This window comes from Danio rerio, chromosome 11 (genome assembly GCF_049306965.1).
Source record: "Danio rerio strain Tuebingen ecotype United States chromosome 11, GRCz12tu, whole genome shotgun sequence".
NCBI lineage: Eukaryota > Metazoa > Chordata > Actinopteri > Cypriniformes > Danionidae > Danio > Danio rerio.
Window position 1 is genome coordinate 11,725,512 of NC_133186.1, and position 14,024 is coordinate 11,739,535.

At 36.2% G+C, this 14,024-nt stretch overlaps 1 protein-coding gene across 2 annotated transcripts; it reads left to right on the forward strand.

The window, feature by feature from the left end:
- The first annotated feature begins 2,252 nt into the window (after positions 1-2,252).
- LOC137496641 (E3 ubiquitin-protein ligase RBBP6-like) lies at positions 2,253-6,649 on the forward strand. 2 transcript variants are annotated; one of them, XM_073916461.1, is made up of 7 exons: positions 2,253-2,827; positions 3,029-3,128; positions 3,232-3,307; positions 3,545-3,633; positions 3,717-3,813; positions 3,917-4,056; positions 4,152-6,641. In XM_073916461.1, the coding sequence occupies exons 1-7, from the start codon at positions 2,668-2,670 to the stop codon at positions 4,285-4,287; spliced, it is 798 nt and encodes a 265-aa protein (XP_073772562.1). In that variant the 5' UTR covers positions 2,253-2,667; the 3' UTR covers positions 4,288-6,641. The 2 variants fall into 2 exon arrangements, with proteins under 2 accessions (XP_073772562.1, XP_073772563.1); XM_073916462.1 differs by lacking the exon at positions 3,717-3,813 and having other exon boundaries at positions 4,152-6,649.
- Positions 6,650-14,024: the final 7,375 nt, after the last annotated feature.

Consider the following 14,024-nt stretch of genomic DNA (forward strand, 5'->3'; position numbering starts at 1 on the left):
TCGATGCTGAAATATTGTGCAGCTAAGAGATATTTCAGTCAAAAATTTAAATTTAGGATTTTCACAATCATAATTATGCGGTGAACTATCCATTTAAGATTAAGTGTGCAAACAGTGAACCTCTGAAAAAGTACAACTTTAATGGTTTAATCTTCCACTTTAATACCTGCTCCTTATCGTGAATAACTAGAATCATTAACTGAGATAAACAATGATCATTTAACCTTGCTGAGATACTAACTGTGGTGTCAGATGCGGTTGTGACCATCAGTGCTTTCAATATAAGACTTGAGAGAATCTCACACAGTCTGTGGCATGAATTGATAGACTGTTTCATCTTTAGCTGCACATTATTCTGAATTGCACACTAACACTGAGGTGATGAAATAAAGCAGCAACAACACAGATTAAAAACCACAAACTCTTTGGTCTAAAGACTAAACAGTTGCAATATATATTAGAGGGTAAACTAAAATCACTTTGTACTCTCTGACACTAAATAAGTTTTTAGCTTTTATGAATAGAAAATTATGTTTGTGATTATTAATCTGCAACCAACAGATCAGGGTCATTGTACAATATGAGATGTAGATTACATTACACTGATAGAGGCCACATCTGCATCTGACACCATATTTAGTGACTGAAAAGGTATTGACTTAATTAGTGAATGAATGAATAAATGAGATATCACTGAATGAGTGAATGTTAGTCGCTGAACTGCTTTTCTGTTGTCATTTAAAAGCTTTTCATTTCCTGATGTATACTGTGGCCTATTTGACAAGATGTTTTACTGTTAAATGACACATTATAAATAATTTAGTTATGAAAATATTAATTCTATATGTATTATTCATTACATATTTTATAAATTATACATTTGCGTAAAATTGTGTTTATGACTCTTTGTTAATGCAAAAAAACAGCAATTGAACACCTTTTCTCAGTGTACTTTACTGCTTACTCTTGTCTTCTAGATGTGTGTTTTTATTAGTTTTTTTATCCATTGCCATGCAGCTATACAACAGTAAACCTGACTTGACCTTTAAATAAAGCACAAATGTTTGTTTTTTATATTATACAGTGTAATGAACTTTACTGTGTGGTCCCAAAACACTATAGTCTTTACTATAAATAACTATATTATTTTTTTATTTGGGACAAATATTTTTATTCAGTGCCATAAGACCAATAAAAGTCAAATTTACTTCAGCATTAATTTTTCCTCTACTAGAGGTCGCTGTGATGATCAGATTCTCCACAGCTCTGATTCTCTCAGCTCTCGCCGGGTTCAGTGGCGCGCGCCTGTAATCCAAGCTGCTGGGAGGCTGAGGCTGCGGATCGCTTGAGCTCAGGGCTTCTGGGCTGTAGTGGACTATGTCGATCGGGTGTCCGCGCTAAGTTCGGTATCGATATGGTTCTCCTGGGGGAGCTCGGGACCACCAGGTCGTTTAAGAAGGGTGAACCGGCCCAGGTCGGAGACGGAGCAGGTCAAAGCCCCCGTGCCGATCAGTAGTGGGATCGCGCCTGTGAATAGACACTGCAGTTCAGCCTGAGCGACACAGAGAGACGCAGACTTTTCCTCAAGGAGCACTTACACATACAAAAAAGAGGAGAAATACTAAATAATCTCTTCCCTCATTTTTATTGTTCTGACAATTCTAGATTTATAGGGTCATCATAACTGCATTATAACAGGCTTCATCAGGCAGTAAATCTTTTGGACTCTTAAAATGTGTTTTGAAATATCAGAGACAATAAATATCACACACTTCTGATCACTTCTACATTTACTGTAATCCACTGCCACACACACACACACACACACACACACACACACACACACACACACACACACACACACACACACACACACGCACACGCACACACACACACACACACACACACTGAAAATCTTCTGACTCAAATAGACAGTATCTTTATAGAAATGTATAGAAATATTGCTGTATAATAAAGCTTTGAACTAAAATTTGGATTTGGATGATGCAACTTTAATATTGTATTGATTTTAACACATAATGAAGATCAAACACAAACATGAATGGATTTATATTAACATTATAAACGCATCAAGAAATGATGAGCTTAGAGAGTTTTAAATCATTTTTAACGGATATGAACTTTAGTAGAAAATATATTTGAAGGTGCCTTAAAAAAAGTGTTAAAATACTTTAAAAACGGAAAAACAAATCGCCAATAGGTGGCAGCAAGAGACCGCTTTATTCGAGTGAAGCTTTGAGTGATTCATTCAGCCACGAATCACTGATTCATTGACTCGCCCGACTCTTTACAATGGCCAGAATCATTCGTGTACGGAAACGCTGCTGTGTTTTATTCAGAGATGTCCAACTGTTCTGCTGTTTATTTTATTATTATCATAGTAATGATTTCAATATTATTAATGAGAAAATAACGCGGAAGTTTTTTAGCGCCTGCCTCGTCACGTGATCGTCAGCATCCTTGGCAACGGTTCTTATTGTGTTGTTTTGAACTTCGCTCTGTCATTGGCATCTGATCTCGGCGTTCTTCGTGGCAACTTATTCGCAGACTATTGATATTATTGATCGTTGGATACATCGATTGATCGCCTGCTGCTCCCTTCATTCAGGTTTGACCCTTGCTATCACACTGTGGTTTGTATTCAGTATGTCTTGTGTTCATTACAGGTTTCAGAGTCGACTCACCCACGACTCGCTCCAGTTTGAGGGCCTCAACATCACTGTGGGAGAGCTGAAGCGGCAGATCATGAGGCGCGAGAGGCTGAAGTTCTGCCAGCTGAAGATCAGCAAAGCCCAAACTGATGAAGGTGAGATGAGGAAAAGCCACTTAAACTATATTACACTAACATTAGATGTGTTATCAGACAGACTTGTAGAAGCTGTGATGTGTTATCATGACTCTGATGGTGACATATAGTGATGTTTTCAGTGTTTTAAAATGCTAATGGCACTCAAAGTATACCATGGTAAATGATTATTACTATATTTAAACTTTATTTTGGTGTCAGAATACACAGATGATGATGCTCTCATCCCCAAAAACACGTCGGTCATCATCAGACGGGTCCCTGCGGCTGGACTGAAGTCCTCCAACAGAAGATTTGTTGGGTAAGTCATGTGAAATGAGCGCAATCGTCCACTGATAGATGTTATATCAAGAGTTTGAGTCTGTCTGTGGTGTTTTAGTCACACAAGCTCCTTTGTTTTGCAGACATCAAGCTGGACCATCAGCCAAATCCTCTCAAACAGGTGATTCTTCACTCCTCTCACTGGAGCAGCTGTTGAAGGTATTGAACAAATGATTAATTCACCCCCCAGTGCTGCTCTGTATGGAACTGCAGTGTTTGCATTTGAGGCGTCATAATGACATGTAGTGCAGAATATCAATACGCAGTGTTTAGCAAACAACAATACACACAAACACACACACACAAACACACGCAGTTTCTTAGGGAGATTTGAGGGTGTTTATTTAGAGCAAATCAGTAAAATAAAATTCTAATGTGCAAATGCCTGTGAAACAGACTGAGAATCTGGCTGAGGCAAAGGCATCAGAGGAGGACAAGCTAAAAGCGGTGATGTACCAGTCCAGTCTGTGCTACTACTCCAGCAGGTGAGCGTTCAGACACTGACAGGTTTGGTTACGGTTACGGTTTAAATGTTAGAGCTGATTCTCATGGTTCTGATGTTCATCAGTGAGGCCATGACACTGCTTGGGCTTCTTCCACCCAACTATGTCTGCTTCCACTGTGGGATCCCAGGACACCACATTAGGCACTGCCCCTCTAAAGGGGTAACTGGGTTTTCTAAGCTTATGGTTGCTGTGAACATGAGCTCTTGTCTCCATTAGTCAGATTGTTTGCTCTGTCGTTTGACTGTCACTCATGAATTCACAGAGCACCAGCTCTGCTTCGCACAAGCGCATCAGGAGGAGCACAGGGATTCCCCGCAGCTTCCTGTTGGAGGTGGACGACCCAAACCGAAAGGGAGTCATGATGGACGGCAGCGGCAAATACGTCATCCCCATCATAGACGCGTGAGTAAACTGTACTTGGCATTGCAGCATGTTCTAGTGTTTGTGAAAATCTCACATTATGTCTGCTTGTGTGTGTTTGCGCTCGATCTGTTCAGTGAGGCCTATGCTGCTGAGAAGAAAAAGAGGCCGTCAGCTGGTGCAGCATCTTCAGTCCAGGACGCCAGAGGGAAACGTTCCCGCTCCCCATCTTCACCAGAGACGCACGGCGACCAGAAGAGACCACGTCACTGAGAGACCTTCACCCAAGATACCTGGAGCCGACGTGAGCACAGTGTATATATTGTATATAGTTTATGAATAAAACTGAATAAAGATTATAGCAGCATAAACTGTGGACTGGTTGACCTTCACACAATACAGAAACACAAAAGAAAATGATCAACACATTAAGATAGAAATGATGAACTAACATGCTGCGGGAGAACCAGCAGGGCTCGACAATAAGGACTGCCCGATGGCCCGGGGCCAGCGTGCGAGACACTCGGGCCAGTGTACAGGATGTTACTGGCCCGATCGGGCCAGTGCTGCCTTTTTGCCTGCCAGATCGAGCCAGAGCTGCGTGCTGCGACTGTCTGTCAATTGTGTGCAAATACAATCTTACGGTGCTTTGACACATAGACGTTTGTTTCGGAATCTGTCTCGTTTCCCCGTTAGCGCGTTTTTTTTTTTGGCATATGTCCAGCAGTTGCGCTGGCATCCGCGGCCACGCCAAATCAATCAGTCCGAGATCGCCTGAATGAGACTGTCTCTGCCCTATTGAGCGGATCGATTGTAGCGAGAAAACAAAACAATGCAACGAACTAACGACCCAGGCTATATCACAGTGTATTATGATTGTGTTATAGCCATATATACGGCTATATGAAAAGAGAATGATGAGCAGGGCCAGATGTCATTCTTACCGGTAAATGCGAAAGTGAAAGCATGCTGAAATATTACCGAGAGCTGTTTATCCAGCCTGATCTCAGTTCATCCGTTAGGAAAATTGACCAAAGTTATTATAATCATTTTTTTCCATGTTTTAATCTTACAATATGTTGTGTTAGGCCAGTTGTTTTGTTCATTTCTGCACTGACGGCTCGAAAGAAAATCAACTTTGATCTGCTTCGCGATCTGATGCAGTCTCGGTTCATCTGCTATGTCTCTCTATAATTTAAGCCTAAAATACAGAATTATAGTCAACGTTTCTTTAATAGATTGATTAATTCAATAGATAGATATCTATACAAAACCTGACAATTGAAATGAGGTTCTGTATGAAAAAGTCTGACCTCGATTTGTATTTGGTGACGATGTCTGTGGGTTGTTAAAATTAAAGTGCACATTTTCACTTATAAAATATTCTATACACAACTGGTCAAAAGTTTGGGGTCAGTGTGATTTAAATATGTTAAAATAAGCTTCTTCTGCTCACCAAGGCTGAAATTATTTCATCATAAATACAAATTGTGAAATGTTGCACTATAAAATAACTGTTCAAAAGTAGTTTATCATTTAATTTATTCATTTATTCCAGTGATTTTAAAGATGAAAGTTCAGCTTCATCACTCCAGTCACATGATCCTTCAGAAATCACTAACATTAATTATTATTATATTTATTAATGGTAATAGTAATAAAATCAATTATGTCTGGAGTAATGATTTTATTTGAAACTACATACAATAACAAAGCAGTTATTTAAAATTTTGATAAATTTTTAACAATTAAACATTTTTTACATTTATAAATATAGCCTTGATGAACTGAATAATTTTCCCTAAAAAAAGTTTAAAAATTACTGTAAATATATATACATAGTTATTAGCCCACTTTTGTTGTATTTTCTTTTTAAAATATTTCCTAAATGATGTTTAACAGAGCAAAGAAATGTTGATATTTTGTCTGATAATATTTTTTCCTCTGAACAAAATCTTATTTGTTTTATTTTGGCTAGAATAAAAGCATTTTTTATGAAACATTTTAAGGTCAAATTTATTAGCCTTTTAAGCTACTTGTTTTTTAGACTGTCTACAGAACAAAACATCATTATACAATAACTTGCGTAATTATCCTAACCTGCTTAGTTAACCTAATTACCCTAGTTAAGCCTTTAAATGTCACTTTAAGCTGTATAGAAGTGTCTGTAGTGAAGTGAAGTGAAGAATATGTAGTCAAATATTATTTACTGTCATCATGGCAAAGATAAAATGAATCAGTTATCAGAGATGAGTTATTAAAACTATTATGATTAGAAATGTGCTGAGAAAATCTGTTCTCTGTTAAATAGAAATTGGGGAAAAAATAAACAGGTGCTAATAATTTAGGGGGACTAATAATTCTGAAATCAACTGTGTGTGTGTGTGTGTGTGTATACACACACCCACACACACCCACACACACACACACCCAAACACACGCACGCACGATCAAATAGCTATTAACTTCTTCTTTTTTTGGTGGGGCCAGTGAAAATTTTGGCCGGGCAAGTAAAAATCAGAACCACTGGCCCGATCGGGCCAGTAGAAAAAATCCTTAGCGTTGAACCCTGACCAGTGTGCTGTCCTGCTCAGAATCTAAAACTTTTAGTTAAAGTCTATTAAATGTTAATCAGAAAAAAAAAAAAAAACGCTGAACAGCTTTTATAGTATTCAATAGTTTTCCTCATAAAGGGGAAAAGTTCAAGAAACATGGAAGAAAAGGCGGCATGTACATATTTTTAAAAATCCATTGGAATGACAAAGATGTGCATGCTCTAATAAGTCATTTTGGCTGTGTTCATATGGTGTCCTTTGGTGGTTTCTATTGCTGTTGTTGTTTACTGTTCAGCTGACTTAAGCGAATAGATTTCTTTATATATAAGGCCTCACTGTAGGAAGGTCGCTGGTGGGAGTCCCGGCTGGGTCAGATGGCATTTCTGTGTGGAGTTTGCATGCTCTATCCGTGTTCATGTGGGTTTCCTCTGGGTGCTCTAAAGACATGTGCTGTATAGGTGAATGAATAAGCTAAATTAGTCATAGTGTATGTGTGTGAATGAGGGTGTATGGATATTTCCCAGTACTGGGTTGCAGCAGGAAGGGTATCCGCTGTGTAAAACATATGCTGGATAAGTTGGCAGTTCATTCCGCTGTGGCGACCCCAGATTAATAAAGGGACTAAGCTAAAGGAAAATGAATGAATAAATTGATTGATTGATTTTATTTAACAATTTTAACAAAAATATACAAACAAGTCCAGTTTGACATTCATATCTTAAAAACTGTCGAGGATAAAATACACAAAAAGCCACAGGCTGATTTCCATCGTGGTCATCGATATTCTTAAAAAATGAACGAGCAAATCATAAAGTGCAAACATCATCAGCTCAGAAACTCAGCACAACAAAAATCCTCAACTTCAACCGTAAAACAGCCATTTTTTTATTTCCTCTGTAAAAACTTTCAAATTGAATCTCTTTAAAACTCCTCGGCAGTATATTCCAAGCAGCAGTACACAGAAAGACTTTCTACCTGTTTCACTCTTAAATCTACAAGGACAAATACCCCTGCTACTCGCTCTTGTAGAATGACAGTGTACCTCACTAACTAAAACTTAATAAGTAAATATTTTGGGACCATTTTCTTTAAAATCTTAAACACCATCACCAATTTCAGAAAAGTGACTCTTTTTCCAACTTTTAATAAATTAATTTGACTATAATATTCATTATTTAAATGTGTCAGTAGAAGTACTTTGATAACAATTCTGCAACTTATTTTGGGCCGTCTGCAATTTATTTTTTATTTTTGTGGAACTACTGCTGTACCAAAAGACTGCAGCATAGTCAAAGTATGACTGCACTAATGCACTGGCCAATATTTGTAAAGTTTGGAAATCTAAGAGCTCTGTCTATCTTGCTAAAAACTTAATTTTAGAACCTTTGATTGGACTATAACAGCCATCTTCTCACCTGTCAAATTACTATCTGAAATAAAACCTAAATATTTCCCTTCATGTTTGGGTTCATTAATTTGATGCTCTACTTTTACCTCTGATCTGACACATTTTCTCAGTTTCGCAGCTGAACCAAATAAAATAAATTCTGGTTTACACAAGTGTAAGGACAATTTATTAAGGTTAATCCATTAAGAGACTTCCTCAGTTTGTTTACTTTTTTTATTTTCAATAAATTCCTTCCTCTCATGAGACACAATTATTGCTGCATCATCCGCATTTAACAAAAGCTTTTTTGAACAGGCCATTTTCAAATCATTGATGTATATTAAAAAACCAAAAGACCTAAAACACTGCCTTGTGAAACCCCATAAGAAACGGTCGAATAATCTGAAAACACACCATTTAAATCTACTATTTGAAATCTGTTTTCAAGTTAAGACTTCATGCATTTACAGGCCAAAACACCAAAACCCATTGCCTTTACTTTTAAAATCAATATCCTGTGATCGACTGTATTGAAAGCTTTTTGCAGGTCTAGGAAAACCATCCCACTTAACTTCCTTTATCCATATCGCTCTTTATATAATTTGTTAAATAAAAGAAACTGTTGAATCAGTGGAATGATTTTTCCTAAAACCCGATTGAAACTCTACAATACGTCACATTTTAAACAATATTTTTCAATGTGCTAATAAATAACTTTTTCCCTCCCTTTTGACAAAGCACTCAAAATTGATACCAGCCTAGAATTATTAACCTCAAACCTACTACCTTTCTTAAAAAGAGGAATAACTCTTGCTTTTTTCAACTTTACCTTGACAAATAGAAAAATTGATAATATGTGTAACCATCGGAGTGACGCATTTAGGGAGTCTTTGAGGGAACTGCACTGGAATATTATCTAACCCTGTTGCTTTACTATTTTTAAGTGTTATTAATTTCTTAAATATATCCCCCTCCTCTATTTTATTAAACAAAACTTTCTAGATTAAAACTGCATTTGGCATAATACTCTATAACTAATTTATCAATAAAAATGCCATTTTGTACTGGAAGCTTTTTCGCCGTCAATATCAGGTGGTATTAAAAAATAATTAACAATGTCATAGTCAGATATAATTAAAACAAACATGATGAAGCCAGTAAATCTGGTTGTGACCTACCCGTGTGTTACTTTTGTTTCTGATGGGGCCAAAAATTATAATGTGCCATTTATGTTTAAAGTAAAATTATTCTATATATATTTTTTTTAATTTGATATATTTTCAATTAAATTCAATATATTTCTGTCTAAGGCATATTTTTAAAATATAGACATGAAATTAAGATGATTTCTGTATTTTTGTTTACAAATAAACTTTCTGAAGTCTGCTAGTAAACTTTTAATTATTACTTACTATTAATAATGCATAGTCATCATACTCTAAATCTTTATTTCTTCAGTTTTACATTTAGAAAGACAAATCAAAGTTAAAAAAAAAAACTAATGTAAAAGTCTGCGTCTGACTGTGTTGCTCAGGCTGAACTGCAGTGTCTATTCACAGGCGCGATCCCACTATTGATCGGCACGGGAGCTTTGACCTGCTCCGTTTCCGACCTGGGCCGGTTCACCCCTCTTTAAACGACCTGGCGGTCCCGAGCTCACCCAGGAGCACCATATCGATACCGAACTTAGTGCGGACACCCGATCAACATAGTCCACTGCAGCCCAGAAGCCCTGAGCTCAAGCGATCCGCAGACTCAGCCTCCAAGCAGCTTGGATTACAGGCGCGCGCCACTGAACCCGGCGGGAGCTGAAAGAATCAGACCTGTGGAGAATCTGATAATTGCAGCGACCTCTAGTGGAGGAAAACTGAAAGACGAAGTAAAGTTGACTTTTTTGCCTTATGACATTGGATACATATAATTAGCAGTATGATCCCAAATTAAAAAAAAAAAAAAAAAAAAACTATACTATAGTCATTTGTAGTAAATACTGTTTTAAACACCATCGTCATGTTGAGTCTGGATTATAGTTTATCATTTGCTTGGGCTGTGACTGTAAGAGGATTTTAAAAGCATTCAGGTCTTGTAAATTACAGCGTTTGTAACTTTATAAAAAGCTAATTTATTTAATTATTAATAAAATGAAGACTAGCGGTATTATTTTACATTCTATTCAATTACTCTACCTGTGTTAGACTCATTGGAAAACAATAAAGCTCTGTTCATTTCATTTCTATAAGTTTTATTGTATTTATCTCTGCTTGTAGATTGTTTATTGTATTTTATGCAGATGCACCTAATATAAACAAATCGCCCGTACTATAATCCATTTTGCTATATATTTTATGATCCAATACACCACTGTCACTTTAGTCAAAAGTATACAAAACCATGGCCAATTTAGTGTTGGAGGTTTCATGGCTAAATTTGCCCAATCTTTATTGATTGCCACCAGTGAGAGCAGTGTGAAGGTTTAATTATTAGAGTAATAGCAGTTTCACTTAAATTATTACAATGCACACAATATTATGGGTGACCTATTAGAATTCAAAAGCAGCACATCTTTGTGATATGATAAGAGCCATGGTATCCTGCGTAGTGACAAAATATCACTAAGAAGGACAATCCACATCCACTGTGGATGCAGGAGGAAGCTGTAAGAAAGAGATGTCCAGGCGCTATAGGCATGGGATGATAACCGTTTTCAAGGTATAGTACGGTTTGGAAAATTCAAGGTTTTAAAACTGCCAAAATGTTCTGTAAGGTATGTGTACAATTTTTTATTTACATTTTTAGGACAATAGTATCTTCAGCAGAAAAAATATCCAAAGACACTGTGTAAATTGAAATGTTTTTGAAACTAATGAAGACAGAAGACAATGATTTATTTTCATTATTTAGTCTTGACATTTTTACTGCTCCAGAATATTTTAAATCTTTCAAAAATAAAATATATTGTTTATAAAGGGGAAATAGTTTTTGTTTTCTACCCAGACATTTAAAAAGAGTATATTTTTGAGCAGTCATCACAATACCATGATATTTTTGTCCAAGGTTATCATACAATTAAAATCTGACATCGGCCCATGCCTAGAGCTAACCCAGATTCTATTAAAAAATAAAGATCAATAAATAAAAGCACAGCTGCTCAACTTACTAAATTTTAAATGTGTATCTTCTCAACATTTGGGTTTCCACCAAAACTGTTCTCCAAAGGGTCAATATAGGTCAATATATATGGCCAGGCTGCTATAGCCAAACCTTTGATCACTCTTGTCAATGCCAAACCTGTTTCAATGATGACAGCAGTGTAAATCTTGGGCTGTAGGCAATGTGAAACATGTATTGTTGTCTGATGAGTCCACCTTCACTGTATTTTTCACATCTGAGGAGCTATGGTGTGGAGAAGCCCCAAAGAAGCGCACCCAGATTGTTGCATGCCCAGAGTGAAGCATGACTTCCTCCAACTTTTAAAAAAATGTTTTTTTTTTTCTATCTGTGCACATAATTGTGTAGATGAACACGTTCAATAATTTTGTGTGGATGCTCTCAGCGAAAGTTCTGATCAGCAGCAGGTATTGCAGTTGAAACAACTATTACAGACAGCAATGAAACAGCAAGCTGCAACGTGGATTAAAAAATGAATCATATATTGAATAGGAAGTGGGTTTTAAATAGAAAACATTTTCCACAATTTTGTCCTCCCAACTCCTCAAACCAAAGTTACACCCTTATAAAAAAAAAAAAAAAAAAAAAAAACTTATTAAAAAAAAAAAAATATATATATATATATATATATATATATATACATCTGTATATATATATATATATATATATACAGATGTAGATTTACAGATTTATCAATTCCATTTGTAACATTGTTAATACTTTATCTTTTCAATAGTGGTAATTATGGCTTTGCACTTGATTGTTAACTTAAAGGAAACAAAGTAATGAATGTCAAATGATTACTATCAAGTGAGCAGTAAATTGTAAATATATCGTCCCTTAAAAAAAGGCTAAAATGAGATTTTTTTCAATTTCTGTGGTCAATGTATACTTTACATGCAAAGTAAATAACGTTTTTCACTTCAAATATTTTTCCTCTCTACTTAGCAAGCATAATAATTTGGCACACAGAATCATATATTGTTTACAGACATAGACTGCCATTGAGGATTCACTAGGGATGTTTAGTCAAGTAAAATGGTCAGACTCAGGATTACTAAGTATGCTATTTTATTTTATTTGTATATTACATGAACAAATCACCAAAAACACTGGGCAAAAGCAAGCATCTTATTCTGTGTTGCTTACATTGTTTAATTTCTCATAGACTACTAATAATGAATTAAACAATTTAGTCAATGATGGTTTACCATGATAATTTTAAATATTTCGTTTTAATACACGAAGAACAAGTAAAAAGTCTGCGTCTCTCTGTGTCGCTCAGGCTGCACTGCAGTGTCTATTCACAGGCGCGATCCCACTACTGATCAGCACGGGGGCTTTGACCTGCTCCGTCTCCGGCCTGGGTCGGTTCACCCCTCCTTAAACGACCTGGTGGTCCCAAGCTCCCCCAGCAACACCATATCGATACCGAACTTAGCGTGGACACCCGATCAACATAGTCCACTGCAGTCCAGAAGCCCTGAACTCAAGCGATCCGCAGCCTCAGCCTCCCAGTAACTTGGATTACAGGCGCGCGCCACTGAACCCGGCGAGAGCTGAGAGAATCAGAGCTGTGGAGAATCTGATCATCACAGCGACCTCTAGTGGAGGAAAACTGAATGATGAATAAAAACTGACTTCATAGCCTTATGACATTGAATAAAAATAAACAGCAGTATAGTATGGTCACAAATTAAACAATTTGTATGTTATCTTGTCGTAAAATACTATAATGTTTTTGAACCAAAGATCATTATGCTTTTTTGTGAATGCCACAACATTCTGTATTAACTATTAACTGATAAAATGTAATAAATACTGTGGTATATATTTTTTTTTTTACTAAAGTAAAAGTGGTTTATTGTATCATAATACATATAGCTGTAGAAAAAATACAAAATGGGTGATTTGTTTATGATAGATGTGCATCTGCATAAATTATAATAGTCTATGAGCAGAGATAAATTCAATGAAAAACTTGTAGAAATGAAATGAACAGGGCTTTATTGTTTTCTGAGGAGTCTAACAGTCTTTAGCTATAGCATTTTGAAAATCAAATGTAAAATAATACCGTTATAGTCTTCATTTTATAAATATAAAAATAAATTATTTTGTTATTAAAATTACAAATGTGCAATTTATTAGTCCTGAATGCTTTTAAGTTCCTTTTTTAGTCACAGGCCTCATAACATATGCAAAGGCTAAACTATAATCTAGACTCATTCATTCATTCATTTTCATTTTGGATTAGTCCCTTCATTAATCTGGTGAATTATAACAGAAGGAATCACCAATTTATTCAGCATACGCAGCAGATGCCCTTCCAGCTGCAACCCAATGGGAAACACCCACACACTCTTGTATTCATACCCATACACTACGGGCAGTTTAGCTTATCTAATTCACCTATACTGCATGTCTTGCAAACACGGGGAGAACATGCAAACTTCACACAAAAATGACAACTGACCCAGTTTTGTGAATGATCGCATTGAGATATCGATGCTGAAATATTGTGCAGCTAAGAGATATTTCAGTCAAAAATTTAAATTTAGGATTTTCACAATCATAATTATGCGGTGAACTATCCATTTAAGATTAAGTGTGCAAACAGTGAACCTCTGAAAAAGTACAACTTTAATGGTTTAATCTTCCACTTTAATACCTGCTCCTTATCGTGAATAACTAGAATCATTAACTGAGATAAACAATGATCATTTAACCTTGCTGAGATACTGTGGTGTCAGATGCGGTTGTGACCATCAGTGCTTTCAATATAAGACTTGAGAGAATCTGACACAGTCTGTGGCATGAATTGATAGACTGTTTCATCTTTAGCTGCACATTATTCTGAATTGCACACTAACACTGAGGTGATGAAATAAAGCAGCAACAAC